This window comes from Cibotium barometz, chromosome 21 (assembly GCF_041138505.1).
Source record: "Cibotium barometz isolate CiBa-2024 chromosome 21, ASM4113850v1, whole genome shotgun sequence".
Classification (NCBI taxonomy): domain Eukaryota; kingdom Viridiplantae; phylum Streptophyta; class Polypodiopsida; order Cyatheales; family Cibotiaceae; genus Cibotium; species Cibotium barometz.
Window position 1 is genome coordinate 34,705,992 of NC_141066.1, and position 27,483 is coordinate 34,733,474.

The 27,483-nt window shown below is 44.9% G+C and overlaps 1 protein-coding gene across 1 annotated transcript in view; it reads left to right on the plus strand.

Moving 5' to 3' along the window:
- The first annotated feature begins 1,265 nt into the window (after positions 1-1,265).
- Positions 1,266-27,483, plus strand: part of LOC147627121 (ATP synthase subunit beta, mitochondrial-like) — a 33,241-nt gene continuing 7,023 nt past the window's right edge. Inside the window, exons 1-8 of the mRNA XM_086815711.1 lie at positions 1,266-1,870; positions 14,029-14,104; positions 14,253-14,341; positions 14,463-14,580; positions 14,692-14,795; positions 14,991-15,149; positions 15,245-15,469; positions 15,613-15,924. Of these exons, the coding sequence (XP_086671837.1) occupies positions 1,397-1,870; positions 14,029-14,104; positions 14,253-14,341; positions 14,463-14,580; positions 14,692-14,795; positions 14,991-15,149; positions 15,245-15,469; positions 15,613-15,924 (1,557 nt within the window). The 5' untranslated portion in view covers positions 1,266-1,396. The remainder of the gene's footprint in view (positions 1,871-14,028; positions 14,105-14,252; positions 14,342-14,462; positions 14,581-14,691; positions 14,796-14,990; positions 15,150-15,244; positions 15,470-15,612; positions 15,925-27,483) is intronic.

The window sequence follows — 27,483 nt, forward strand, 5'->3', positions numbered from 1 at the left end:
CTCCTTTTCTTAGGCACACTCGAACTCCTCCTCTATGAGAATGCCTAGCGCATGAGAAGGCATGTGTAAGCTATCTTCATAGAGTACACCTTGCGCACTCCCATCGTCTGCTTGGTGCTCACGAGTTTCCTCCGTACTATTGCGAACCATTGTATAGAGCTCCAAGCGCTCCAGCACTACCACCAAGGTGTACACGCTAGCGCATGGCCTCCTTCCAACCTGTCCAGCCATGAGCAGTCCCTCGTGCTCGATCATGGTGGCCTCCTACATATAGAGGCGCCTCCACTTTACATGGAGGAAAGGGGTCTCCTTGTGCACGCGTCGGCTCCAAACGATGTGCACGAATGCAACCGTTAGGCTCTTAGCCTTGAGCACTTCAGCCCAGCCAACCATAGGCGTATGGCTATGTGACCTACCAACCCACTTGTGGTGCACTGGCTACGGGCCCTCGCCAACTTCACCATTGCTAGGCGCACCCGGCTCCAGTCTGCAACAAGCGACTAGCCCGGCTACTTCAAGTGCAAGGGCTTGGCCTCCTCCTTGTGATGCGTAGGCGACCAACGCTCTAATGGCCTTAGTCCCCATGTGCTTCGCTGGTAGCCCAGGCGCAAGGCCTACCTTACGTGCTCAAGGCACAGGTGCTCTCAACACCCGCCATTGCTGGCCATGGTGGCCATTGACCATAGAGCCTCCGCCATCTAGCTCTTGTGCGTGCCCCTTCAGCGTGCCCACATCGCCTCTCACGAGGCTAGCCAAGGGTTGCAACCTTTGGCCATCTGATTGCACATGGAAGGGAGCCCTTTCACTCCAAACGGGGGCCCTCTCCAATGTCCAAGCCATCCTTCTCTCAATGGATCGAGCGGCCTTGTCCACGTCCTTGGCCCTTGTTCTTCCCATGGACTAGGGCAGCTTATTATAACTAATGCTCTACACTCTCTTTGTGAAGCACACCTTTGTGGCCAGCCCCCTTGTCTCGGCCACTTGATGTCCCGCACCACGAGACCGTCAACATCTCTCGAGTCATGGTCACGACCACAACTCAATGCAAGCTCGACCATGCCTTGAACTTCGTATCGCGGCATGTGGCACATCAAGCCCGCGTGCGTGCTCGACGCACTAACTGCATATCGCGACCTTGATTAACGAGCGGACTCGTTACAAGGACGTGGCAGTTATAGGAATTAAATGCCACGTCAATAGCATTTAATTAATACAACAAAGATAATTTGTTGGAATATACAACAAGAGATAGTTTAGTCTAGTATAATGTTGGCTTGAGCTTAAAATGTAAAGGATGATTCGAAAAAATGTGCTTCGGAAAATGTTACGTGAAATAGGTTTCCCATCTTCTTTAACAGGGCATTCGCCATAGTCACAGTTTAGAAGAAGCTTTCCCATGGCTACCCGACGTCTGCTCACATCTCTCGTGCGCCATGGAGCGCGATCTTCAGCACCAGTTCGCTTCACAAGGCGTTTCTGCGCTTCATCTCACCCAGTCGTCTGTGGGGGCCTACGCCCTCCTGCCATGTCCCCATCCATGGGTGCCTTAGGGTTTCGGCATTTCGCTGCAGAGGCCTCTGCTGCAGTGGCTGCGGCCCCTGCAGAGGGGTCTTCAAACTCTTTCGATGAATTCACGGGCGCAGGCAGCATTGGTTCCATCGCCCAGGTGATCGGTGCCGTGGTCGATGTCAAGTTCGAATCCGGCCTACCCCCCATCCTCACATCTCTTGAAGTCCAGGATCACAACATCAGACTGGTCCTCGAAGTGGCACAGCACCTGGGAGAGAACACAGTCCGCACCATCGCCATGGACTCCACCGATGGTCTCGTCCGTGGCCAGAAAGTGCTCAATACTGGTGCCCCCATCACGGTATGCCTCCATAATGTCGCTAGGGTTTTCATGCAACGGTAAAACGACATCATGGATGGCAATGCTTTCCTAATGCAGTCCTGTGGTTTTACGTAAGGTGTGCATTGTAAGGGCAAGCCCGCCTTCATGGCGTTTTGGTAGTACAAGACCTTTTTCATGGCATTGCATCTCTGATTTGTTAGGGGGAGACCCTCCGTGGGGAGCTAACGTGTTTTGTTCCATCACGACAGTTTGTCTAGTGAAGGACCGTACTCAGCACAACCATGCTCATGCAAAGCTTCTTCTTTATCAATGTTTCCAACGTAGCCTTAGGATTTCGTGCACAGCCTGCTGTTTTCTCAGGGGCAAGACGACATTGCTTCTCTGATTTGTTAGGGAAGAACACATCATAACATTGATTTCCTGTTTTGTTAGGGGAATTTCCTTCATGGTACTGTTTCCTTGATTTATTATGCCTAGATTATGGCAATGCTTCCTGTTATGTAAGGGCAAAACTCCATCATGGCAATGGTTTCCGGTTTGTTTAGGGAAAGTCTTCAGCATGATCATGCTTCCCCAGAGTGGCCTGAGAGTTTTATGCAAAGCTTTTGTTAGACTAAATCTTTATCAGGGGTGGCAATGCTTTGCTAGTGTATCTCTAGGGTTTCATCCAACGTGTATTGTTTTCAGGGGCAGTGCTTCCCTGTTTGATACCCCATTGTAGCAACGCTTTGCAATGTTACCCTCTGCGCGACCCCACATGGGAATGCTTCCTTGTTCTTTTGGGGTGGAAGTCACTATCACGACCATGCTACTGTGATGTGGTTTTAGTTGCTTATGCAACCCTTGTATCAGAGTTAAATTTTATCATGGATAGCTGAAGTAGCCCGAGGCCTCCATGTAAAGCATGCTGTTTCATCAGAGAAAGGTCCTCATGCAGAACTTCTAGTCAGTTAAGGCCCTACTTTAGCTTGAGGGCTCAATGGAACTTGTTGCTTTCTTTTTTTGCTGGATAGCCTACACTTTTGATGTGAAATGTGCTTTTGCACGAGGGCCTTAAGTCATTCTAGGATTCATGGCTAGAGGTTTTAACGCTTCCCTATTGGCATAAGTCTTTTATGCCCAGAAGTCTCCACGTGACCATGTGTATTGCTTCCAACAGCCAAGAGATGATTTGTTTTCTGTGGAAAATGTTTTGTATTCACAGAAAAAATAATAGAAGGAATTTTTACTAAAGTAATTAAGTTGAGTGAAGTTAAGCACTTATTTTAGGCCATTGAAGTTGAGTGAAGTAAGCACTTACTAATTCTTTCTATCCGCTACTTCCCTTAGTGCTAGGCTTCATTATGGCTGAGTCTGCCCTGCATCTCCGGAGGTTTGACAGAAACTTAGTACGAAGGGCTTTGTGTGAATATATGCTCTTATGTGTGTGTGTGTGTGAGAGTGTAACGGGAGGCGGACGCGTGTATTGGAATCGTATAAATGTGAACAAGATTCTGAGCACTTAACACTTGAGCATTACAACCACAAAGCTGAAAAATGACAGTACACCACATAAAGGGGCCGATGATAGGCTGACCCCCCCCCTTTAGGTTATATTACCAAAAGAGTCTGCAAAGTACAAGATTACGGGTGCTTGGGGATTCACCACTAGCCTGCACCTGATTCTTCCAAATACATCATGAATGAATACATTTCAAACAAGAGAATCTGTAGGTACATCCGCCCTACACACAGGTACATCCGCCTTGCACAAGCCTCTTCACAGGTACATCCGCCCTGCACAAGAGTATCACAATCCTCACAGGTACTCCGCTCTGCACAAGATGTAAATGGATCTTTAGGCCCTGTTTCCACGCGAGAAACTGATCCAGAAACCTGTGTTCTCCGCGAGCAAGTGTCCCCAATGCTTGCCCTAAGCACCTGCTATACCAGGAATCCTTGAGACACATCCATGCTCACATATTCCATTGCTGTCCGGCCTGTTTTGTGCAATAACTAGTCCAAAACAGCAACTTTCTATCGAGAGAAATCCACCTGTAAATAAGGGGTCCTACAGCCCTGTGGAGGTCCCTAGAGCTGTCTTGTACTGTCCAAGTTGACTTTGGACACCTGTAACCAGCCCAAAACTCGCAATAACCAGAAATTACAGGTCTGAAATTTACCAACCAGCCCTTTAGAAGAGTGTGGGGATCGTTGTCCAAGCTTGTGTGAGTCCGGGAAGCAAGCATCCAGCCCTGTAGCAACTCCCAAAGCTCCAACCAGCTCTCCAATGTGTTGAATGATGAATAAAACAGCCCAAAAGGCCTCTTGAGGGAGGCGCCTTTTTCCAGTGCCACCTAAGGGGCCTGGTGGGTACACATACTGGTTGACATGTGTCCCCATAAGGTGTCCACGTAGGTGTCCAGCCCATAGTGCTCCATTTGTCCTGTTTGTATAAGTTTAGGTCCAACCAAATGGGAAATGGCCATAAGCTGTCCGGACTTCATTAATTTTGGTCCAACCAAATGCGAACGCATTATAAGTTGTCCGGCCACTTATTAATGAGTATGGACCTGCAAACCAATAAACTTTAGTAGTAAATGAAATAAGCTGTAAATTGAGTGTGGACGCACTTACCACCTGCAAAACCCATAAGCCCACAGTTTTAGGCCCAAACAGGAGTGCACACACGTGTCCACAAGGTGCGTGGGCGTCCCTGGTCCCTCGGGCTTCACAAGCCAAAATAACAAGCATTGTCCAGGCAGCAAGACAATGTCACACAAAGTAAAATAAAGTTATGGCATGCATCATTTATGCATTGTGCACATGTAAACTTGGAGAACCACCTATCATCATTCTTGTACTTGAAAATATTCCGCCTGCCATCATAACACACCATGTGTGCATGGCCGGAATCCACACGGGCACCGCTCGAAAGTCCACAAATGTCCTACCATGTCCTTGGACTCATATGCATCCACTCATATGATCCATACACATGCCCAGGTATAATATATACATGCATCCGCATGTTTATAGGCCTGACACGCATCCGCATGTCCCTAGAATATAGGGATTTGTGACATCCCCCGGCTTCTAATCAGTTGACCGCAACTGAAAAGCCTCCAGATAGGCCTTCAAAAGATCTGGGTAATCCTCGAATGTCATGTGCATCACAGATGCCATGGACATTTCTAGGGCTAGATCCAGAAGAGGCAAGCAGATAAAGACTAGGAACCAGTAGAAGTTGGACATGGAGCAAGATTTGGAGCAGAACTTGGAGCCAAGCATGGATCAAAGGGACTGTCGGCTGCAAGAAGGAGGATGCAGGTTGCCAGAGTAGCTGTTGGCTGACGTCAGCAAGGTGTAGGCAGCAAGCGCATCAAGAAGGACCAGTCGGCTGAATTTAATAGAGCATTTAATGCATTTTAATGATTTTATGAGTCAAGAGCTGGCCGACCAGCAGTCGGCCAGTCTTCCACAAGCTCCAAGGCCTATATAAAGGCACCTTTGCTCAATGTTGGATTCATTCCACCCACTAGGGGTGTGGGTCACTTAGAGGTCCCGTAGGGGGCCAGAATTAGGGTTTATTACCTTTTTAAGAGGGCAGCCAAGTGCTGTACAGAATTGTACCTTTTTTGTACATAGTATATACTGAAATTCCAGCACTTCTCACTCTCTCTCTCTACTCTCTCTCTACTTGCGTTTTTGCATCATGGTGCGTTTTTGCATCAGGAGGTCTTCAAGAGTGTTTAGGGCTGAAAGAAGACTACCCAGAGCTTCCGCGCGTTACATTGGTATCAGAGCATCAGGCTCAGCCAAGCTAATCACTGATTCAGTCCCATATGATGGTGTACAGGTCCAAGGTACAGGAAAGTACACGGATTCGAAGCCCAAGGCGGGAACACAGATCGGGAAGAACTCCCAGGAGGTTTGTTGGTGGTGTTCCACAGTGCCAGATGGGGATGGCAGTTCCGTGAGCCAGATGGGTTCTAAGGGAACGGTCCCAAGGGAGGTTGATCCTCCAAGGGTGATGTGAGAGTGCCAGACTCAGTTCCAGGAACGAAGACCAAGACGGTGTTCAGAGTCAGGGCAGGAATGGATTGTGGACTAGAGGAAGACCAGATGCATAGATCTTCATCAGAGACAGAGTGGTTTGGAGAACAGAACGGAGTTTCAGAGAAAAAGGTTTGCCAGGGATGGATGATGACAGAGGGACTTCGGAACAGGATTGGGATGATGACAGTCATCCAAGAGCAGGTTGGATTCCCGTCATCAAGTTTAGCAGAGGGGGATGTCATGTGCATCACAGATGCCATGGACATTTCTAGGGCTAGATCCAGAAGAGGCAAGCAGATAAAGACTAGGAACCAGTAGAAGTTGGACATGGAGCAAGATTTGGAGCAGAACTTGGAGCCAAGCATGGATCAAAGGGACTGTCGGCTGCAAGAAGGAGGATGCAGGTTGCCAGAGTAGCTGTTGGCTGACGTCAGCAAGGTGTAGGCAGCAAGCGCATCAAGAAGGACCAGTCGGCTGAATTTAATAGAGCATTTAATGCATTTTAATGATTTTATGAGTCAAGAGCTGGCCGACCAGCAGTCGGCCAGTCTTCCACAAGCTCCAAGGCCTATATAAAGGCACCTTTGCTCAATGTTGGATTCATTCCACCCACTAGGGGTGTGGGTCACTTAGAGGTCCCGTAGGGGGCCAGAATTAGGGTTTATTACCTTTTTAAGAGGGCAGCCAAGTGCTGTACAGAATTGTACCTTTTTTGTACATAGTATATACTGAAATTCCAGCACTTCTCACTCTCTCTCTCTACTCTCTCTCTACCTGCGTTTTTGCATCATGGTGCGTTTTTGCATCAGGAGGTCTTCAAGAGTGTTTAGGGCTGAAAGAAGACTACCCAGAGCTTCCGCGCGTTACATCGAAGTAGGCCTCATCCATCCATTTCGCATCCAAAGCTGAATAATTCTTGAACTTCACAAGGTACCTACGAACAAGTTTGCCTCCCGCAAGCTTTCGTTCCTTGTGAAAAACAATCTGTTCAGGTTGAAGAATCTCTTCCAGCTCATCCACCTCAGGTGGGTCTTCCAAAACCGGCTCAAACGGTGTCGGTCCCACATAAGGCCTCAATAGGCTCACATGAAAAGCATTATGCATGTTCCAATGATCAGGGAGTACAAGCCAAAATGCAACATCATTGATCTTCTCCAAGATCTGAAAAGGTCCATAGTACCTGTTGGAAAGTTTAGGGTACTTTTCCTCTTTTCCTGGCCTCTTCCGAAGGCGTGCCTTTTCAAATTTCAGCAAGACCCAATCACCTTGTTTGAATTGTACATCCCTTCTATGCTTATCAGCTGCCTTTTTATTCTTGGTTTGAGACCTCTCTATGGCTGTCCGTACCTGTGCAAATGCAGTATCCAAGTCTCTGACGTACTCATCTGCTGCAAAAATCTCATCCTTTGTATGAAGGATGGGTGGTAGTACCACCTTGCCATAGATAATCTCAAAAGGCGCCTTGCCCGTAGAAGTATGTACCGTATTGTTGTAGGCAAACTCCACAAGTGGTAAATACTTCTCCCAATCCGATTTGCAGTCGGATACATAAGATTTCAGCAAGTCGAGGACGGCTGAATTTGCTATTTCACTTTGGCCATCTGTCTGTGGATGGTAAGCTGATGAGAAGTTCAGCTTTGTACCCATATTGTCAAACAATGCGCGCCAAAATAAGCTTGTGGTTCTAGGATCTCTATCCCCCACAATAGATTTAGGCATGCCATGGTGTTTGAATATCTATGCCAAAAACATCCTAGCCATATGATTTGGCTTTATTGTCTTGCGCACGGGAATGAAATGTGCCTGCTTGCTAAACCTGTCAATAATGGTCCAAATAGCATCATTTCCCTGTGGCGTCCTTGGCAAATCCATAATGAAATCCATAGCAATGCTTTCCCATGGTTCATTTGGTATAGGCAAAGGCTGAAGCAATCCAGGTGCTTTATGTCAGTCAAACTTGACCTTTTGACATACCATACATTCACGTACATATGCTTCAATATCCTTGCGAATATGTGGCCAAAAGAAATACCTCTCCAAAGCTTGTGCTGTGGCCAAAATGCCTCTATGACCTGCATATGGAGGAGCATGGCACTCATCCATAACCTTATGGCGAAGGTTCTTTACCACACACATACGATTTTGCATCATGAGATATCCATCTCTTATGACATAAGATGGGACAGCGATACCCTCTTGCAAATCAGCCCATACATGTGCAAAATCCTCATCCATATGATAAGTATTACGCATATCCGATAAGTCCTCATGGTATGCAACTGTAATAGCATGAACCTGTGGTCGTCTAGATAAGGCATCTGCCACCACATTCTTTTTTTGTGGAGTGTGTAAAATCTGAAAATGAAACATTGAGAGGAAATTTGCCCATCTCATATGCTTCTCTGAGAGTTTACTTTGAGTCAAAAAGTATCTCAAACTTTGATGATCAGTTTTGACCATAAAATCAGCCCCTAAAAGATAGTGTTTCCAAATAGTAAGGGCATGAATTACAGCCAACAACTCCTTCTCATAAACCTGTAAGTGAAGCTTTGCATGTTGCAAGCGTCTGCTCTCATAGGCAATGGCATGTCCTTCTTGGTTCAAAACAGCCCCTATGCAGTCCCCACATGCATCACATTCCACCACAAAAGATTTGTGCAAATCCGGAATAATGAGTACCGGTCCCGAGATGATTGCACTCTTCAACTTTTGAAAGGCATCTTTCTCTTCTTGTGTCCATTTAAAGATTGCTTTCTTCTTCGTTAACTCATGTAATGGAGCGGCAATGAAAGCAAAATGCTTGACGAACCTCCTGTAGTAAGCACATAAACCAAGAAAGCTCCTCACTTCATGGACTGATTTCAGCTCTGGCCATTCTTGCATGGCTTGTATCTTTGCGGGATCCATGCGTACACCATCCTTTGATACAATGTGACCAAGATAGTGAATCACTGGGAGGAAGAATTCACTCTTTTTTGCATTTATGTAGAGCTGATTTTCTTTAAGCTCTTTAAACACAATAGCCAGGTGCTCACAATGTTGGGCTTCATTCTTTGAGAATACAATAATGTCATCAAAGAATATACCTGTGAACTTTCTATGCTTTTTGAACACCTTGTCCATCATCCTGTTGAAGGTAGCGGGTGCATTTGTAAGGCCAAAAGGCACCACCAAAAACTCATAAAGACCAAAGGCTGTCCTAAATGCAGTCTTGTGTACATCTTGAGGTGCCACTCTCACTTGATGATACCCACTCTTGAGGTCTATTCGGCTGAAACATGCCGAACCTTCAAGCTTGTCCAAGATGTCATCAATACGCGGAATGGGAAACCGATTCTTGATGGTTATCTTATTGAGGGCACGGTAATCAACACACATCCTGTAAGTACCATCCTTCTTTTGAACAAGAAGTACCGGCGAGCAATATGGCGAGGAACTAGGCCGAATCAAACCCTTTTCCAAAAGTTCATTCACCTGTGCCATAATCTCTTCTTGTTGACTAGCACTCACCCTGTATGGTGGCCTATTAGGTGGAGAGCTACCGGGAATTAGATCTATGCAATGATCTTCCGGCCTCTCGGGTGGCAACCTTGCTGGCAAAGCATTCGCAAAACAATCTTTGAACTCATTCAAAAAGTTAAGCTTGTCTTGATCTAATGTACTAACATCAACACTAGAATGTTCAATGGTATCACGTACAAAAACCAAGTAAGAACAAGCTGATTTCTTTATTGCCTTACTAATTTGTACATGGCTTACAAGAGGTATGGTACTTCCAGTAGGACCAGCATCTATAGAGTGCTCACGGCCTCTATGTACAAAGCTGATTTTCTTCTCTTTGTAAGCCTTAATAGGTTCTAAACGGTGATGCCAGGGCATCCCCAACAAAACATCACAACCTGTAAGAGGAGCCACTAAAAAGCTCTCATGGTCGAGGTAGTCCTGTATATGTACACGGAGCTTACCAATGACCGGAGTTACATCAACCTGTTTGCCCTCAAAGGCGGCATCTGCAGTCATTTGCATTCCCATGTCTTCCACATTGAGACCTATGGCGGCAGCCATCTGTACGGATATAAAGTTATCTGTGGAAGCATCATCAAAAAGAAACAAAGCGGGCTGATCCTTCAATTTGCCCCAAGCCTTGCATATGACTCTACTCTTGGGCTCATGCCCTGTATTACCCTGCACATCGGGTACAACATTTACAAGAGGCTTTTCCACATTAGGCTCAACATTCTTAAGATTCTGTGGGCATTTAGGATATATATGATCTTTACTGCCACACTTAAAGCATTTTCCAGCCTTCCTGTACTCTTCCAATTGCTGTTTTGAGAGCCCAAAATTGTGGCGTTTACCCCCCGGCTTCTTTTCGGAGTCATCCTTTGCATCTCGGCCATCTTTGGGAGCATTCTTAGGTGGCTGTCCACCCTTTTTCTGGTCATAACTAGCCCTGAATTTGCTCTTGTTTTGACCTGCAATTTGCTTATTTGTGGGTGCTTTTATGTGCAAGTTCTCCGCAATCATGGCTGAGTGTATAAGCTCTTGTATGGTCTTATTTGGGTACACTCCCAAGCTTTGTTGGATGATGTGATGGAGCCCCGATTCAAACTTTCTCTTCTTCTCGTCCTCTCCAATCTTCATGAAGGGAGTAACCTTGAGAAGGACTTTCCAAAACTTTGCAATGTATGAAGCAACGGACTCTCCCTCATCTTGGGACAGCCAATCCCACTCCTTGCGTACATCCTTTGCAAAGTTTGGTGGTAAGAATTGATCATAAAACTGAATTTTGAAAGAAGACCAAGTTGGGGCAGCACTTCCATCAAGTATTTTTGCAAGCCACCAATCACTTGCCGTATCCTTGAGATGCATTCCCACATGCCTGAGCATAGACTTTTCCGAAAAGTCTTCATTGCAAAAAGCTATCTCAAACTGTCTAATGAAAGCAAGTGCTTTGGTAGAGTCCATCCGTCCCTGAAAGTTTTCAAACTTTACATCCTTGTCACCGGACTTGAACTCTCGAGGCTTCTTCCTTCTATATGCATCCCTATGTACATCCTGTTCATCTGCATGATGATGATGCCGCGATGAAGATTCACGATCCCTCTTCGTTCTCTCTTGAGCCACACTCTCCAAATGAGTGGAAAGCTCAACACGAGAACGGATATGTCTTCTTGGAGCAAAGCGGGAATGAGTAGAGGATCCCTCATCCTTACTCTTCTCTTGACCTGCATCAAGCCTAGCACCAGGGACTCTTGTCCTTTCAGCATTTGGCACTTGCTGTGCTCTTTCTGCTTGTTGTGCATCATGTGCATCACCACAGCAGCCATGAGGGGTGGCTTCTTGAAAGCCAAACTACCATATGCTTCAGTGTATACATCACCCTTAACCATTAGGTATGCAAGTGCAAGCTCTCGGGGTTTCTCAACATCCATTTCCTTTGCAATTGCTTCAAAAGTGACTTCATGGACCGAAGCCTTTGCCTTCACAGCCAACACCCTTTGTACATCCGGGTCATTTTTCAATGACCTAAGCTCTTCGGTTTCAGCCCTATAGCGTCGCACTTGACGCCTCAAAGATTCCAAATCAAAATGCATAGTGTCATGAGTACCTGCATCTCCATAGACATCATTGCCTGCAGCATCTCTTGCATCCCTTGTACCATGAAATTTACGGTCCTGTGTGTTCTCCACACTATCAGAAATGTGGCTGTCCATGACACTCAAATCAGGTCACCACTTATGATTCCAAACCTCAGACCGTTTTCCAATGAGGGGAAAAACTGAGCTCTGATACCAATGTAACGGGAGGCGGACGCGTGTATTGGAATCGTATAAATGTGAACAAGATTCTGAGCACTTAACACTTGAGCATTACAACCACAAAGCTGAAAAATGACAGTACACCACAGAAAGGGGCCGATGATAGGCTGACCCCCCCCCTTTAGGTTATATTACCAAAAGAGTCTGCAAAGTACAAGATTACGGGTGCCTGGGGATTCACCACCAGCCTGCACCTGATTCTTCCAAATACATCATGAATGAATACATTTCAAACAAGAGAATCTGTAGGTACATCCGCCCTACACACAGGTACATCCGCCCTGCACAAGCCTCTTCACAGGTACATCCGCCCTGCACAAGAGTATCACAATCCTCACAGGTACTCCGCCCTGCACAAGATGTAAATGGATCTTTAGGCCCTGTTTCCATGCGAGAAACTGATCCAGAAACCTGTGTTCTCCGCGAGCAAGTGTCCCCAATGCTTGCCCTAAGCACCTGCTATACCAGGAATCCTTGAGACACATCCATGCTCACATATTCCATTGCTGTCCGGCCTGTTTTGTGCAATAACCAGTCCAAAACAGCAACTTTCTATCGCGAGAAATCCACCTGTAAGGCGTCCTACAGCCCTGTGGAGGTCCCTAGAGCTGTCCTGTACTGTCCAAGTTGACTTTGGACACCTGTAACCAGCCCAAAACTCGCAATAACCAGAAATTATAGGTCTGAAATTTACCAACCAGCCCTTTAGAAGAGTGTGGGGATCGTTGTCCAAGCTTGTGTGAGTCCGGGAAGCAAGCATCCAGCCCTGTAGCAACTCCCAAAGCTCCAACCAGCTCTCCAATGTGTTGAATGATGAATAAAACAGCCCAAAAGGCCTCTTGAGGGAGGCGCCTTTTTCCAGTGCCACCTAAGGGGCCTGGTGGGTACACATACTGGTTGACATGTGTCCCCATAAGGTGTCCACGTAGGTGTCCAGCCCATAGTGCTCCATTTGTCCTGTTTGTATAAGTTTAGGTCCAACCAAATGGGAAATGGCCATAAGCTGTCCGGACTTCATTAATTTTGGTCCAACCAAATGCGAACGCATTATAAGTTGTCCGGCCACTTATTAATGAGTATGGACCTGCAAACCAATAAACTTTAGTAGTAAATGAAATAAGCTGTAAATTGAGTGTGGACGCACTTACCACCTGCAAAACCCATAAGCCCACAGTTTTAGGCCCAAACAGGAGTGCACACACGTGTCCACAAGGTGCGTGGGCGTCCCTGGTCCCTCGGGCTTCACAAGCCAAAATAACAAGCATTGTCCAGGCAGCAAGACAATGTCACACAAAGTAAAATAAAGTTATGGCATGCATCATTTATGCATTGTGCACATGTAAACTTGGAGAACCACCTATCATCATTCTTGTACTTGAAAATATTCCGCCTGCCATCATAACACACCATGTGTGCATGGCCGGAATCCACACGGGCACCGCCCGAAAGTCCACAAATGTCCTGCCATGTCCTTGGACTCATATGCATCCACTCATATGATCCATACACATGCCCAGGTATAATATATACATGCATCCGCATGTTTATAGGCCTGATACGCATCCGCATGTCCCTAGAATATAGGGATTTGTGTGAGAGAGAGAGAGAGAGAGAGAGAGAGAGAGAGAGCATATTTTGATACAGAGTTCTACACCCACTATTGGGCATTGATGACGTTAGTGGGGATGTCGTAGTATCTAGTCCATACTATGCTAGTTATATAGTCTTGTGGGCTGACTGCCACGAGTATATAACATGCACGTTCCTAAAAGGTGAATTTGGGCATGTTCTTGGATTCACCTATATATATACTTATTTCAGGCCATTGGAATCTTGGATAGAATGCAAAGTATTTTCAGTGTTTTTTTTCCGTCATTGTACTTTCATGAATCTTTTGTTTAAGTGAGCTTACTAAGATTTATCGTGGTATACAGAAGGCTTTTAAAGATCAGTGGGAAGTGAGGGAAAAACTTGATTTTGTGCTTATGTGATTGTTGTGGCCTTTCTAGTCCTGCTACTGCTCCCAAGAGTGGACAAGCTTAAAACAAGCTTTTTTGTTTTGCACGTCTTTCTTATAGAGAGGCTGTTGCACAAGCTTAAAACAAGCTTTTTTGTTTTGAGTTTATGGGCCATGTCTTTCTACTTTTATAACCTGTATCTTGTTCAGTTGCCGTTGAATCCCTCATTTTCATCGAACTGCATGGACCGGACATGCATAGTGAATTGACACAACGCGAGGAAAAAGTTCCTTATAAACAAACATACGTTGTGTTTCTTGTTTATGCTACCCTATGTCTTAATACAATTTGCTGCCAGATCCCTGTGGGCAGGGCTACTCTGGGACGTATTATGAATGTGATTGGAGAACCAATTGACGAGCGCGGTGATATCAGTATGAATTTCTTTCAAAACACCAGAAATTTTATTTTTTGACTTAGAATCTCTTTTTTCTGTGATAAAAATGTGGGCCTTCAAACCAAGCAAAGTTGTGCAGATGTCAAACAATTATCTGCTGTGAAGAGTTTCCTTGTGATTGACAGAAACTGAGCACTTTTTGCCGATCCATCGTGAGGCTCCTGCTTTTATTGACCAGGGTACAGAACAGGAGATTTTGGTGACTGGAATCAAGGTGCAGTTGATAGATTTTTTCCATTTATTATCAAGCAAAAATCAATGGAAGCACTCATTTATTGCATTGTTTGTCCATGGGAAGATGGGAGTTGTCTTCTGATAGGTTTTGTCTTTAGTAGGTTGTTGACCTTCTGGCTCCTTATCAACGAGGTGGAAAGATTGGACTGTTTGGAGGTGCTGGAGTGGGGAAGACTGTCCTTATTATGGAGCTGATCAACAATATTGCAAAGGCCCATGGTTTGCAGCTTGATTACATTTAAGATTTGCATCTTGAGGACTCAACATAGTGTAAGTTATTATTGTTTTTCTGACTAGGAGCTGATTGCAAGATTATTTGGTGATTGGCAGGTGGGTTTTCTGTGTTTGCTGGTGTAGGAGAACGGACACGAGAAGGCAATGACCTTTACAAAGAAATGATTGAAAGTGGGGTCATAAAGCTGGGAGAGAAACAGGTGGGTTGGGAACTATTTCAGCTACTGGGCTAGCTGCTAGAGGATAGGTTGAATTGACTTCACTAATAGCAAGATATGTAGAGATGCCATCATGTTCTCTGAACCAGAGTCTTGTAAAGTTGATATTGCTGTATTTTCTTTGCCAGTCTGTTAAACTATCTGGCCTTTTGATGGCTTATGCTATGTTTGATGCAGGCAGAGAGCAAGTGTGCTCTTGTATATGGACAAATGAATGAGCCACCAGGCGCTCGTGCAAGAGTGGGTCTTACTGGTTTGACTGTTGCAGAGCACTTTCGAGATGCAGAGGGTCAAGATGTTTTGCTTTTTATTGACAACATTTTCAGGTTTACTCAGGTACTTGGGTTCAGGTTTATTACAGTAATTGAAGCTGCTAAATGGTTTCTGACTCATTGTACAAAGACAATAACCTGCATTTTGTTTACCTGCAGGCAAACTCTGAAGTGTCTGCGCTTTTGGGAAGAATTCCATCTGCTGTGGGTTACCAGCCCACTTTGGCAACGGATCTGGGAGGTTTACAGGAACGAATTACTACTACCAAAAAGGGTTCAATCACTTCTGTGCAGGCTATTTATGTGCCAGCTGATGATCTGACGGATCCTGCTCCAGCCACTACTTTTGCTCATCTTGATGCCACGACAGTGCTGTCTCGGCAGGTATGCAACGTTTTACAGCATTGGATTCAAGTTGTCTGAGAGATATTATAAAGCTGGTGTCTTGTAGATCTGTCGATTCTTAGTTTCATTGTGGACTCTGCTGCTAGTCCGACTCTTTAGATATGTTTGTGACCTCTTTGCAGATTTCTGAGCTTGGTATCTATCCAGCTGTGGATCCTCTGGATTCAACATCTCGGATGCTTTCTCCTCGCATTTTGGGTGAAGAACATTATGATTGTGCTCGTGGAGTGCAAAAGGTTTTGCAAAGCTACAAGAATCTTCAAGATATCATAGCTATTTTGGGTATGGATGAACTCAGTGAAGATGATAAGTTGACAGTTGCCCGGGCCAGGAAAATCCACAGGTTTTTGAGTCAACCCTTCCACGTGGCTGAGGTCTTCACAGGGTCACCTGGCAAATATGTTGATCTGAAAGATTGTATTACTGGTTTCAAGGTAATGTCAAGATATTTGTTTAACTTATGCTACTTGCTTCAGATTGAATCGAGAATAATAATGGACCTGATAGGCATTAATACTAAAGGTAATGTCAAGGTATTTGTTTAACTTTATGTTACTTGCTTCAGATTGAATTGAGAATAATAATGAACTTGATAGGCATTAATTCTAAAGGGTTTACATGCTTTTGTAGATATGTACTGGCTACACTTTTTGTTTGTATTACTTTTTAGATACATGTGTTTATATACACATATATACATAAATATACACATATATACATATATAATATATGTTTGTATATGTATGTAATCATACACGCATGCACCTACCCTCTCACTCATGCATGCACGCATGCACGCGCGCGCACACACACACACACACACACGCATATGCAAGCAGTATTTCTCAACTTTTTTCCTCATTTCTGTTTTTTTCCTCAATTTTACACTATACAATGCTAAGCTTTGCTGTTTCCGTTCTCTAGTTTCAGGCATTTCAGTTTCCGTTGTGTTACGTCCACACTAGGCACCTAACCTAGGGTGGGTTAATCCCAAGTTAGAGGGGTGCCTGGCTAGGGGACAGCCTCACACTAAGTAAAGGAAGGCTTTAAATAGGAGGCATAGTTATTAAAAGAACTATGGGAAAGCACTTATACTAAAATCAGGGCTAAGTTTACGGCCTAGGCTCCTATATAAGTGAACCCAAGGTATAGTTCTAGGACAAGATCATCTAGTTTGACTCGTAGCCTAAGGCCCAATAGGATTGCTCACTTGTAGGGTGTGGTTTGGTGGTATGGGAAGCCAAGTCTTACTGTGGGGAGCTCTTCGGGAGATGGAAAAAAAAGCGAGTGGCTCTACGATGTGCACGAATGAATCCCAAGTGAAGCTTTTGGTGCCCCTTGTTTTTTTGCCCTCTGTTGGTAGACGAGGATGGCATGGAGAAGTCTTTGGGCATGCTACGATGTTCGTGTATTCGTATGCTTGGAAAGTCATTGCCATGTGGTCGTTGCAAGGACGTATGTTTACATATGTGAGTGCTGTGAGTGCTCGTGTAAGCCTTGGCTCAAGGCAAGCCAAGCACTATAATCCACATAAGGGTTGTGTGGTAGCGAGGACGGCCAACCTTGTAGCTGGGCTTGAGGGACCAGCCCAGTGAGGCCAGCCAAGCGGCCTAGTTGGCCTGTATGCATAGCTGGCCTCGGCGGGCTAGCATGCAAGGCATGTAGGCTTGACTTTTTGCTTGATAACAAGATCCATGAAAAATTGGAGCTGTAGCATGAGAGAGAGAGAGAGAGGTTGCCGTTATGCTTTTTGAAGGAAAGAAAAACTAAGTAAAAAAAAATAAATTTAGGTGCTTTTGTTTATTTTTTATTAAAAAAACAAGCAAAAGCTTTGAGTGTTTAAGCTTTTCAAGTTTTTTTAAAAAGAAAAGCTAAGGCTGGCCTACCCCTCATTGTTTGCACACACAACTCAAGGAGCTCTCTCAAGTTCCTTGTGCGGACATTCTCGCGGGATTTGTGCCTCTCCGCTCGGTCTTTCATCTACCCTACTTACTTTCCTTTAAGCTTTCACCTCCGTTACATGGCTGAAGAGAACCCTCAAGCATCTATGGTATCAACAAACCCAACATCCTTGGTTTTTATTAGTGACATGCAACAGTGGCTCACTGACGGTATGCAAAACCGTGATAGACGTCTTGTGGCTATTTAGACCACCATGGCCACTATTGGAAACTTGGATGGTCATCTCGTTGGTATTGAGACTACGCTTGCTTACTTGAGTGGACAAGTTGGTCCTCAAGCAACACAACAAGTAGTGGTTGCCACCATATTACCATTTCAAGGCATCCCCTTTTCAGGAGAGAAAAAGGAATGCGAGGAAACCTATGTGGATAACTGTGTGATAGTTCACTAGGCTCTAGACTACTTGACTAGTACCTAGAATGCCCAGTGAAAAATGATGCATATTTGTTTGTTGATTGCATTGTCCGTATTTTTTGCAAGAGGTAAGTATGGATTTCTTTTATCTAACACATGTGAGAGGTCATCAAAGACAAGCCATTGGTCAAAGATAAGACATTGAGATGTTGCCAGATGTGCAGATGACATCACAGATATGGGGGATGTCCAGATGCACAAGCTCACTAGATGCGGCTAGTACTTTGCAATTGAGGACAATTGCGATACAAGAGGGAGGGAATGTAACGATTTGGCCTTCCTAGCACTTTATCACATGATGGAACCCTTGCCCGGACATTGGACTGGTGGAAGAAGGCGGGACCATAAGGTTTGCACATGCCACATAGAAAAGCAGCTTTGGTCAAAAGGCAAAGAAAAACAAAAAGTCAAATTGAGTTGACCGTGAGCCAAGAGCATCGGGATTGAGCAGGACCGGAGAGCAAAAGTTGCTTTTTCAAAAAGCAACTCTAGGGCCAAAAAGCAAGGTCCTAAAGTTGGAAAAGCAAAGCACAAAAGCACTTGGGAAAAGTCTAAAGATGGAAAAAGCCAACCATAAACGCACTTAGGAAAAGCTAGCCTTATTTGAATAGTATTTTTTTGAAAAAAGTAAAAAAGAGGAAAACAAAGCAAAAAGTAAAACAAAAGCATGCCTAGGTTCTGGGCAAAAAGCAGAATCCCCATAGGTATAAAAAAAGCATGAATCTTTCTTTTCCGTCTCATCATTGAAGCGTTGAACTTTTCGTCGCCGCTTGCTTGTTGTTGTAGTGTGCTGTCGACGTCACCTTGTGCTACATCATCAACCAATCGTACATCTATACGGATCCGTATAGTTCGTACGAAACTGTACGACGTTGCTATTTTGCGCCGATTGGCCGTTGCCACGTGGATTTGCTATGGTCCTTACACATTTGAACAGCCTAAAATAATAGCTGTATGGCCTTTTTAGGTTGTTTCTACTCCGGATTGGGCGATTAATTTGCATTTAAGGTGCACGAGCGATAAGTGTAGATTATGAATCATCAGTGTTGCGATTGTGGAGTGAGTGTTTCATTGTTTCCACACCATGCTTGTTGATCAGAGTTGGGATTGTATGGGAGAACATGGGAACTGTTGCGATTGGGAGAAAGGATTGCCAGAACTATGGAGAACTAGCTTTTCTGTCACCATGATTTGTACTCCTGAATGACACCAGTTTGTGTGCATAGCACATGTTTCTGTGCGAGGCACTAGTTTCTTGTGCATGGCACTTATTTAAGTGTCTTAGCACCTGGTTGGTGATTTTCATTGGCATATGATTATCTCATTGATATTTGTCTAACATATCTTCCATGGAATTTTCGCCCATTTATTTTGGGACATGATTTTGATATTGGTATTATGGAGACTTATTTAGTCTCACCCATTTCTTTGGGATATGGATTCTTTAGTTATATTGGATTTTTGAGACTGTCTCGTCTCGCCCGCTTGACGGGACATGATTATATCTTGAATATATGGCTTGAAGCTTAAAGTTGCGGACAACTTTAAAGAAGTTGGGGAGGATGTCACCAGCCTGGACATTTCCCAGTATGAAAGGAGTCTAGTGGACTCCAGGATGTCTAAATATTTGGAAAGTACAAGCTTTGGGAATGGGGGATTATCCTAGAATTCAAAGGACCACACTCCTAAAATTTAGGAGAGTTGCTATTTTTGGTCTGACTCGGATGGAAATTCTGTTCGTGTCATTACATCACAAATTGAGCAGATACCAAGAGTTGGCAAAGTGCCTATGACAGAATGTCTACCAGTTGGGATATTTTTAGAGATAAAGTTTATGGAAGGACATCTCTTAGATTGGGACATGTGGCAAGAAAGTGGACCAAAGTGAGACAAGTGGCCTGACACTTGTTAGAAAGTGGATCAAAGTGAGACAAGTGGCCTCACACTTGTCACTTCAGCTATTGTGTGGCTCTCACTTGTCATTGTAGCCTTCTGTTGCCATTTTTGCTCATGGGAGGCCCAAATCTATAAATTGGAGCCCTCTCTCTTCATTAATAGAGGCTCTCTTGCTGCACACTAGCCTCTACCACCGTTACAGGCTGCCCTAATGATGGCTACTCTCTCTCTCTCTCTCTCTCTTGAAGGCTGCCCATGAAGAATACCGGCTGTTGGGGACTGTTTTGGAGGCTTCCATCGCGAAGAAATACTGAAGGCAAGGGTATTTAATCATTTATTATGATTTTTAGCCATTGTACTTGTTGTACTAGCCTTTGTACTTGTTGTACTTGCCATTGTACTGGCTGTACCAGTCCTTGTACTTGTATTTGTTGTACCACCCATTGTGTCATGATTGTGACGTATGTATGTATCAGATCCTCTCTTCATTTTGCTGATTTCTGTTGCAGATGCAAAGAGCAACCAGCCAAGGGAACCCCTACCCTGGATTGGTTGCGACTCTTCGCCAAAGGATGTATCTCTTCATCGAATAGCCACATCCCTTCGACGAATGGTTGTATCCCTTGATGAATGGTTGTGCCTCTACATCGAATAGACACATCCCTTAGCCTAAAGTTGTATCCTTTCGTCTATGGTCATGTCCTTTCGTCATTAAAAGGGCTATAACTCATGAGCAGTTGAAGACAAACAGCATGCCTAGTTGAAACTATTGCTTAAGGACATGCCTCTTCAAATGTGTCTCTTCATCTCCTATATAAGAGACCTATTGTACTCAGTTTAATCAATTCAATTCAAGTCAATTCAATCTTCTCTCAAGTGTTCTCCTGAAGGTTCTTGTTCTCTAAGTTAAGTACTTAAGTAGTAATTAGTACACACTTAAACCACTCAATCTCTAATAACAAGTCTACATGTTCTAGGTGCATAATATAGCATTCCAGAGTATCTTTGTAGTCCTGAATCCGGATTGGTAGCATCTCCACCTTTCGATCCCATACTTGCCGACCTGCAGGGTAGGCGTACCTCATAGGTATGATCGTTGGGTGATGTATCAAGACTCAATTTCTGCACAAGTTTGTAGTTAACAAAGTTGTGTGAGTTGCCAGGGTCTAGAAGAATGTGGATTCTATGGCCATTCACTTCTCCATAAACTCGGAGAAAATCATGCAAGCCAAAAACTTTAGAGTTGAACAGACAATCAGAACATGTACTAGGGCGAGAAAGTACAGTAACTGATGTACCTATCAAAGACAACTGGTTAGTTGCCTTTGGCTTGGGTCCTGCGTTGGTCTTTGCACCCTTTTGCTTCGGGCACTCGTTACGCATGTGTCCTTTTTCTTCGCAGATGAAACAACGTCCCTCCTTCTTGAGCTTCAAAGCTCTAAGGAGACGACTTCTTTGCTGGTGTCGAACTTGAATTCTTCGAAGGTTGGTCCGAAGACTTTCTTTCAGACGTGTTAGCCATTGGTGCGGAGAACTTTCTTTTGTGCTTGTTCCCCTGCTCGATAACTGGTTTAGACTTGGAAGAGACCATCGTATCATCATAGATACGAGCTGAATGAATAGCCTCGTCCAAAGTTTTGCATTTGTTATTTTTAACCTGTAAACGGTATGAGTCGGGTAAACCGGCTACGAAGAACCCCAAAAGAGTTGTGGAATCTATCTTCGTAGCTTTCATCTGCAAGTCTCTTAATTTCTAGAGGTAGACCTCATAAGTGAGGTGCTGCGAGGGCATGGTCAAAGCTGTAAACCAGGCAACAACATCATAATCATCCTCTTTCTTGAGGAATTCTTTCTTGAAGACGTCTTCGAATTGTGCCCAAGTCGTTGGCTTAGGGTTGAGTTCCTTCCACCAAAGCAAAGCTTTGCCTGAGAGAAAACCTGTTGCTAACTGGATCTTTTTTCCATCACCATATGGATGGAACTGAAAATGGACTTGCCACGTATATAGCCAAGTGTCCACTATCTCCTTGGTACGCTGCTTATGCTCGCTCTCGAACTGTTCTGGAGTAATGTTGGGGCCTAAAGCAGAGGCCAAGGTATCCATACCCGAAAGAGTAGATAGGGTAGTGGTCAAAAGAGAGATGGAGTTCTGCAAAGCGTGCATCTGTGCCGCGATTTGTGCCTGACGTTCCGAAGTAGTAGTTCAAGATTCACTTTAAACTCTTGAAAATCTGATTTTGACACACAATCGTCAAAAAGATGCAAAAAGATCGGCATCGGTATCTTTCGTAGCTGGCAAGCCCTCACGTTCGATAAGGGGCTCCAACTCGGATTCTTGGGTCGACATCTTGAAGAGGGCTAGGTGAGAAAAATTAATCTTGCACAGATAAGAGTGCTAGGGAACTCGAGAGCTTGAGAGCTTGAAAACTTGAGAGATGTGTGGCAAGAAGCCCACTTAAGGGGTTTATATAATCTTCCCTAAAAGCAACTTGAGCTTTTGCTTTTGTGTTTATATATATATATATATATATATATATATATATATATATAAACACAAAAGCAAAAGCTCAAGTTGCTTTTAGGGAAGATTATATAAACCCTGTTTTCTTAAAAAAAACACCTTCAAACCTTAAGGGGGTCTTTAAACCCTTTAAAAAAAAGTTTAATCCAAAAAAATGAAAGCGGCTAAATTTGGCATGAATGCTTTCACTGTTTTTTTTCCTTCTCCCCTCCTAGAATTAGCGTTGCCGTCGCTTGCCTTGCTGCCGGCGCCGCCTCCGCCCGAGTGTCCTTGGCTGCCTTCGCCAGCCTGCACACGGTTGCCTGCGTAGGTGTGGCTCCTGCATAGGCCTGGCCGCATGCCAGCCTGGCAGCCTACGTAGGCCTAGCTGCCTGCATAGCCTACGCAGTTGAAAACAAAAGCCAACGTGCTTTTTTTCTCTCTCTCTTCAAACTGTTCAAACAGTTGAAAACATCTAAGCCCTACTTCTTGCAAAGCAAACAACCCCTTCTAGACCACTTTCTTCATCATCACAGGTCTCTTCGATGAAGAAGCAACATACCAATCTGAAAAATAGCAGTATGCATAAACAAAACAGCAAGCTTCTTGAACACATACCTTTCTTCGACCTCATCTTCTCTACCTATTGACTTGCTCGTTCACGAGGCACGCTGTGATACCACTGTCAACTCCCCATAGAATCTCCTCGTGGAACGCTCCTGGTATACAAGACTCAAAACCTGCAAACAAAACAAACAAACAAGAAGGGGGTGCAGGCCTGACTCACCTCCCAACCATGACAGCCGTGGGCAAGCCCACAGACTTGGCTATCCCCACCGAGCCACGAGCTGAGCTAACTAGATGGACATACCGACCAATCTCTACCTCGTGACGTACCATACCGCCACGAAGCTACCCTCGTGGGCCTCGAGACTGCTGTCGGTCTCGGCTGCATAAAGCAGGTGTACGTCTGCACTCGATCCAGGCTCCAAACCATAGAGCTCTCACAAAGACACGACTCTATGAACTAATGACTAACCTTGGCCTCCCTTTTATAGGCTCTTGGCCGATCATCGAGCGTCCACACTTGGGCGCTTGCCCGTCCATACTTGGGTGCCCGCCCGTTAGTCTATCCCTAACTCAGCTCGCCAATCAGCTTGCCTAGCTCCAAGCTTCCCCAAACCTCGAAGCTAGTCTTGTGTGCGTGTAGCACACGGTAGATACACACTGTGCACATGACAGTTTTGGAACCATTAGTTCCATTTGAGTGGACGAGGTCTTGGAAGACCACTAGGTAGGTGGTTTATTATCCCTACTAAGGGTGAGTTTGGTCACGGACCCTTGGGTGTTTTTGGGTTTGCCATCGTTGTACTTCATTGTTCTATGCCATCGTTTAAGCAATTTGTACAACAGAAGCAAAGCTGTTAGGAGAGATTTCAGACATCCCATTGAATCAGTTAGTCCAATCTAAATGATATAGCGCCTTAGTTTTCCCAGTTGGGTGGCCCTACTGGAATAAGTGAGAATAGGTTGGGAGCTCTGTTTGAGTCACTGGCACTTGTCCTCCAATCGGTCTAGATACGGGGGAGGTAAGAAACTGGCCTTTATCCCCTCCTCAAACTTGGACCATTCATAAGTTACCTTGTTGGAAAAAGCATTCGATTGGTCATGTCACCAATCACACCACCACAAAATTGCATCTTGAGTGAGATGCATGGCTGCAAGCATGACCTTCTCTTGATCCGATTTACGTTCAACTGTAAAGTAAGTAGAAAACTTATGCAACCAAGAATGTAAAACATTATCATCTTTCTTACCATCATACCATCATACTTACTGATTTTGATCTTTTAGTGGAGAGTGCTCAATGATGATCATGATGTTGATGGCGGTTGAGCTTGTTTAAGGATGGCCGCAAGTTCTTGTCCGATGCTTATTGACGAGCTTCCCAGGCTCTTCTTCAAGCAACTGTTGTGATTCTTGTTCCTAGTGGAAGTCTTCAGCTTCCATCGTCCTTGGATTTTTAGCATCCTCTAGCTCTTCACTTAGTTGCAACAGATGTTGCATGAGAGCTTGGGTGTACTTAGCTTGTTGAGCTAAGGGTTCCTGGGTGTGATGAGATTGTTGCACAAGTGCAAAATTGTTGCGATAGGATCCATGGTAGGGGTGCTAGGGGTAGAGGTACTTATAGTAGGAACTTGGGGAATCTGCGGCTCTCTCTTGATGGTGGAGTGTTTGTTTGGGGTGCTTTGTGTCACGTGCATCCCGCACTTGGATGCCACGTAGACATTTCTGTACAGAAGGTGCAGGACCTGGGATGGTGAACTGGTCCCATGTGAGCCCAGTCCGGGACAGTCCGGGACGAGTCAGCAAGGGATCCATCTCAGTCGTTCGAGGTCAGGTGTGCATTGTCCTGCACATGAGTCTAAGGTCAGGTGTGCACTGTCCTGCACATGAAACAGTGCCAGTCTGCGCTGTGAGTCTCCCTCTAGAATGATGTCAGTGATTCTGTGTATCTGGTATGGTACCGGATGCCAGATCACTGCATAAATAGTGGTTAGGACAAGGGGCCAGCCCATAGGGGAATGGTGTGGAACCACCCCCATGAGGGCCAAGAAGGCCCAGGCTGAACCCACAAGCCATGAAGAGGCTGTAGGACAGCCCTAGGGCAAGAATAAGGCAAATTCCAAGAATTTACAGCCTTTAATGGCTGTAGGGCAAGTATGGGGCAGCCCATACAGGCTGCCCAGCCCTCGGGATGTGTGCAAAAGGCTTGCCGAGCCATTGGAATGCAGGCGCATCACCTCGTAGCTAGCTAGGAATAAAACGCAGCATTTATGGGATTTATTTTAGCATTTATTGCTGAATTTGCATAAGTCGTGGGACTTTTATGCTGGCCGCCTGGATGTATGCTGGCTGACTGTTCATGAGGAATAGTATAAAAGGCTTAGCCCGCAATCCCATTCATTCATCTCATTCTCCACCAAGAGCTCAAGCATAAGAGGCCAGACAAAGCCAAGAGGGTGCTAAGCAAAGGGGTGAAGGATTCAGGTCAAGGGCAGGGTATTCCCAGCCAAGTAAAGGTCCAAGATTGCTGTATTTTCTTTCAGATTTCTCATCATTCTAATAAAGCAAATACACCATCCGTGGTGGGGGCCCTATAGAGGGTAATTGGGACCCAATAATGTGTACTCTCCACCTCTCCCTCTCTCTCTCTCTCTCTCTATTTTCTGCACTTCTCCTTTCAGTTTGTGCGTTAATTTCCGTCGCAAAAAGAGTGCTGAATTTTGAGTATTGAAGTTACCGATTCTTCTCCGTAGCTTTCGCATATTACACTTTGGTTTTCCGAGGTGTGCATAGTGGGGGCAGAACGAATCTACCGGAGCACAATAAAACCATCCATTATGCTTCAAGTGAGTTGCCCTTATGGGTTCTTGCCCGAAGCATGATAAACCTTTCATGAGAGAAAAATTTGCAGCGCTTCTTTCAGGGAGCAAGGCAAACCCTCCACAAAGAAAATTCAGCACTGCCTTTTGTCAAAGCCTAAGCTTGATACCAATGTCACAAGAGGTGTAGCAGAAGCTCTCGATGATGATTAAGGTGACAAAGTGCCAAACAATGAAAGAGAACTGAAGTTCGCAAATATAGGATGCATAGGAATTGAAGGAAGATCATATGCACCAAAAGGTGGTTACAAAGCTAGAGTAGGCAGCATGAGGCACACCGTAGGTGAAACCAATATTCTAGAATATGCAGAAAATGAGATGATACAACTGAGGGCAAAGCCCATGCTTATATAGCACCTAGAGAGCCTAGTCGGCCAGCCTAAAGTAGGCCGACTGGAGCATAAAATGGAACATGCCAGAAAAAGGTGCCAAAAATGTGGAAAAAATCCAAAAAAATATGGGAAAATTTCCAAGGCTGGGGGAGGTCCTCTAGAGGTGCAGAAACAGAGGGGAAGCACCGAGAACAGTGGAGATGACCCCTCCAACATAAGGAGTGTGTTGATTTACTGATCTGGGAAGAGGGAATGGAAGAGAGAGAGAGAGAGAGAGAGTAGGGAGAGTGTATAGTACATGGTACTGCGTCCTAATCACCCACTTAAGGACCCCCACCGTTTGGCCCATAGATTTGCGTATATTGCTACAAGAGAGTGAGTACAATGCATAGGAATGTTCGCTGTTCAAACTTGGAGCTGATCTGAATTAGGGTTTCCATGCTTCTTTTTTGATGTATTGGCTGCCCGGGACTGTAGGGTACAACCCTTGGCTGTAGGGGACCACAAGATTAATGAAGATACACTGTTGGCAGAAAACCCACAGCACTTGTGCCTTCTTTTAACTTGCGCTTTTGCTTCTTTGCTTGCCAGAAGGCTGAAGCTCCAACACACAAATACTGGGAAATGAATAATGAGCGAAAGGAATGCAAAGCACGCTTTTATACGCACAAGGTAGTTGGTCGGTCAGCCCTGGCCGACCAGGAATTTGGGCAAAAATGCCATTTTCCTTTTTTTAAATGGGGCCCTTCTTTTGGCCGGCCCTAGCCCATTTTTGCTTGGTGTTTTGGGCAACCAAATGGGATGGACTCTCCATGGCCTCATGTACACACTTCATCTTCCTTCACATTGCTAGTTACATTGGACGAAAGCTTTCGTACATGTGGACGTGATACTCTCTAAATGACTTGGCAACTGTTCCAAGCACCTGACTAGAGGCCTAGTAAATGCATGGGACATAAGTACATTGGTAAACCTTGGACAAAGACTTTGACACTAAATTGACCTTAGACCTTGATGGTGCTTGGCGACATGTCCTTGGACGAGGGCTCATAAAATGCAGAGTGCCCATCACAAAATGTGTCATGTAGCCAAACTGACTACGTGGCGCCCTAGTACAGCAGGTGTGCACGTGACACTACCGTTGAGAAGGATGCATTTTCCAAGCTTAAAGGGTGCAGTAATTATGGGACCAATGCTTGTGACACCTGATTGGCATAAGCCATTCAGTGTGGAATGTGATGCTTGTGGGGATTGCATAAGAGTTGTCCTAATTCAAGAGGGACATGCCATTGCTTATGAGAGCTGTCAGATGCAATGCCCATTCTGCAAGGGGTAATATAATTGACCAAATATAGCTACCTAGTCGTGACCCTTTGAAAAGCAAAATTGCAAAAGTGCTCTCATGTTATTTATTAATTCATGTTACTAGATAGCTATAATTGA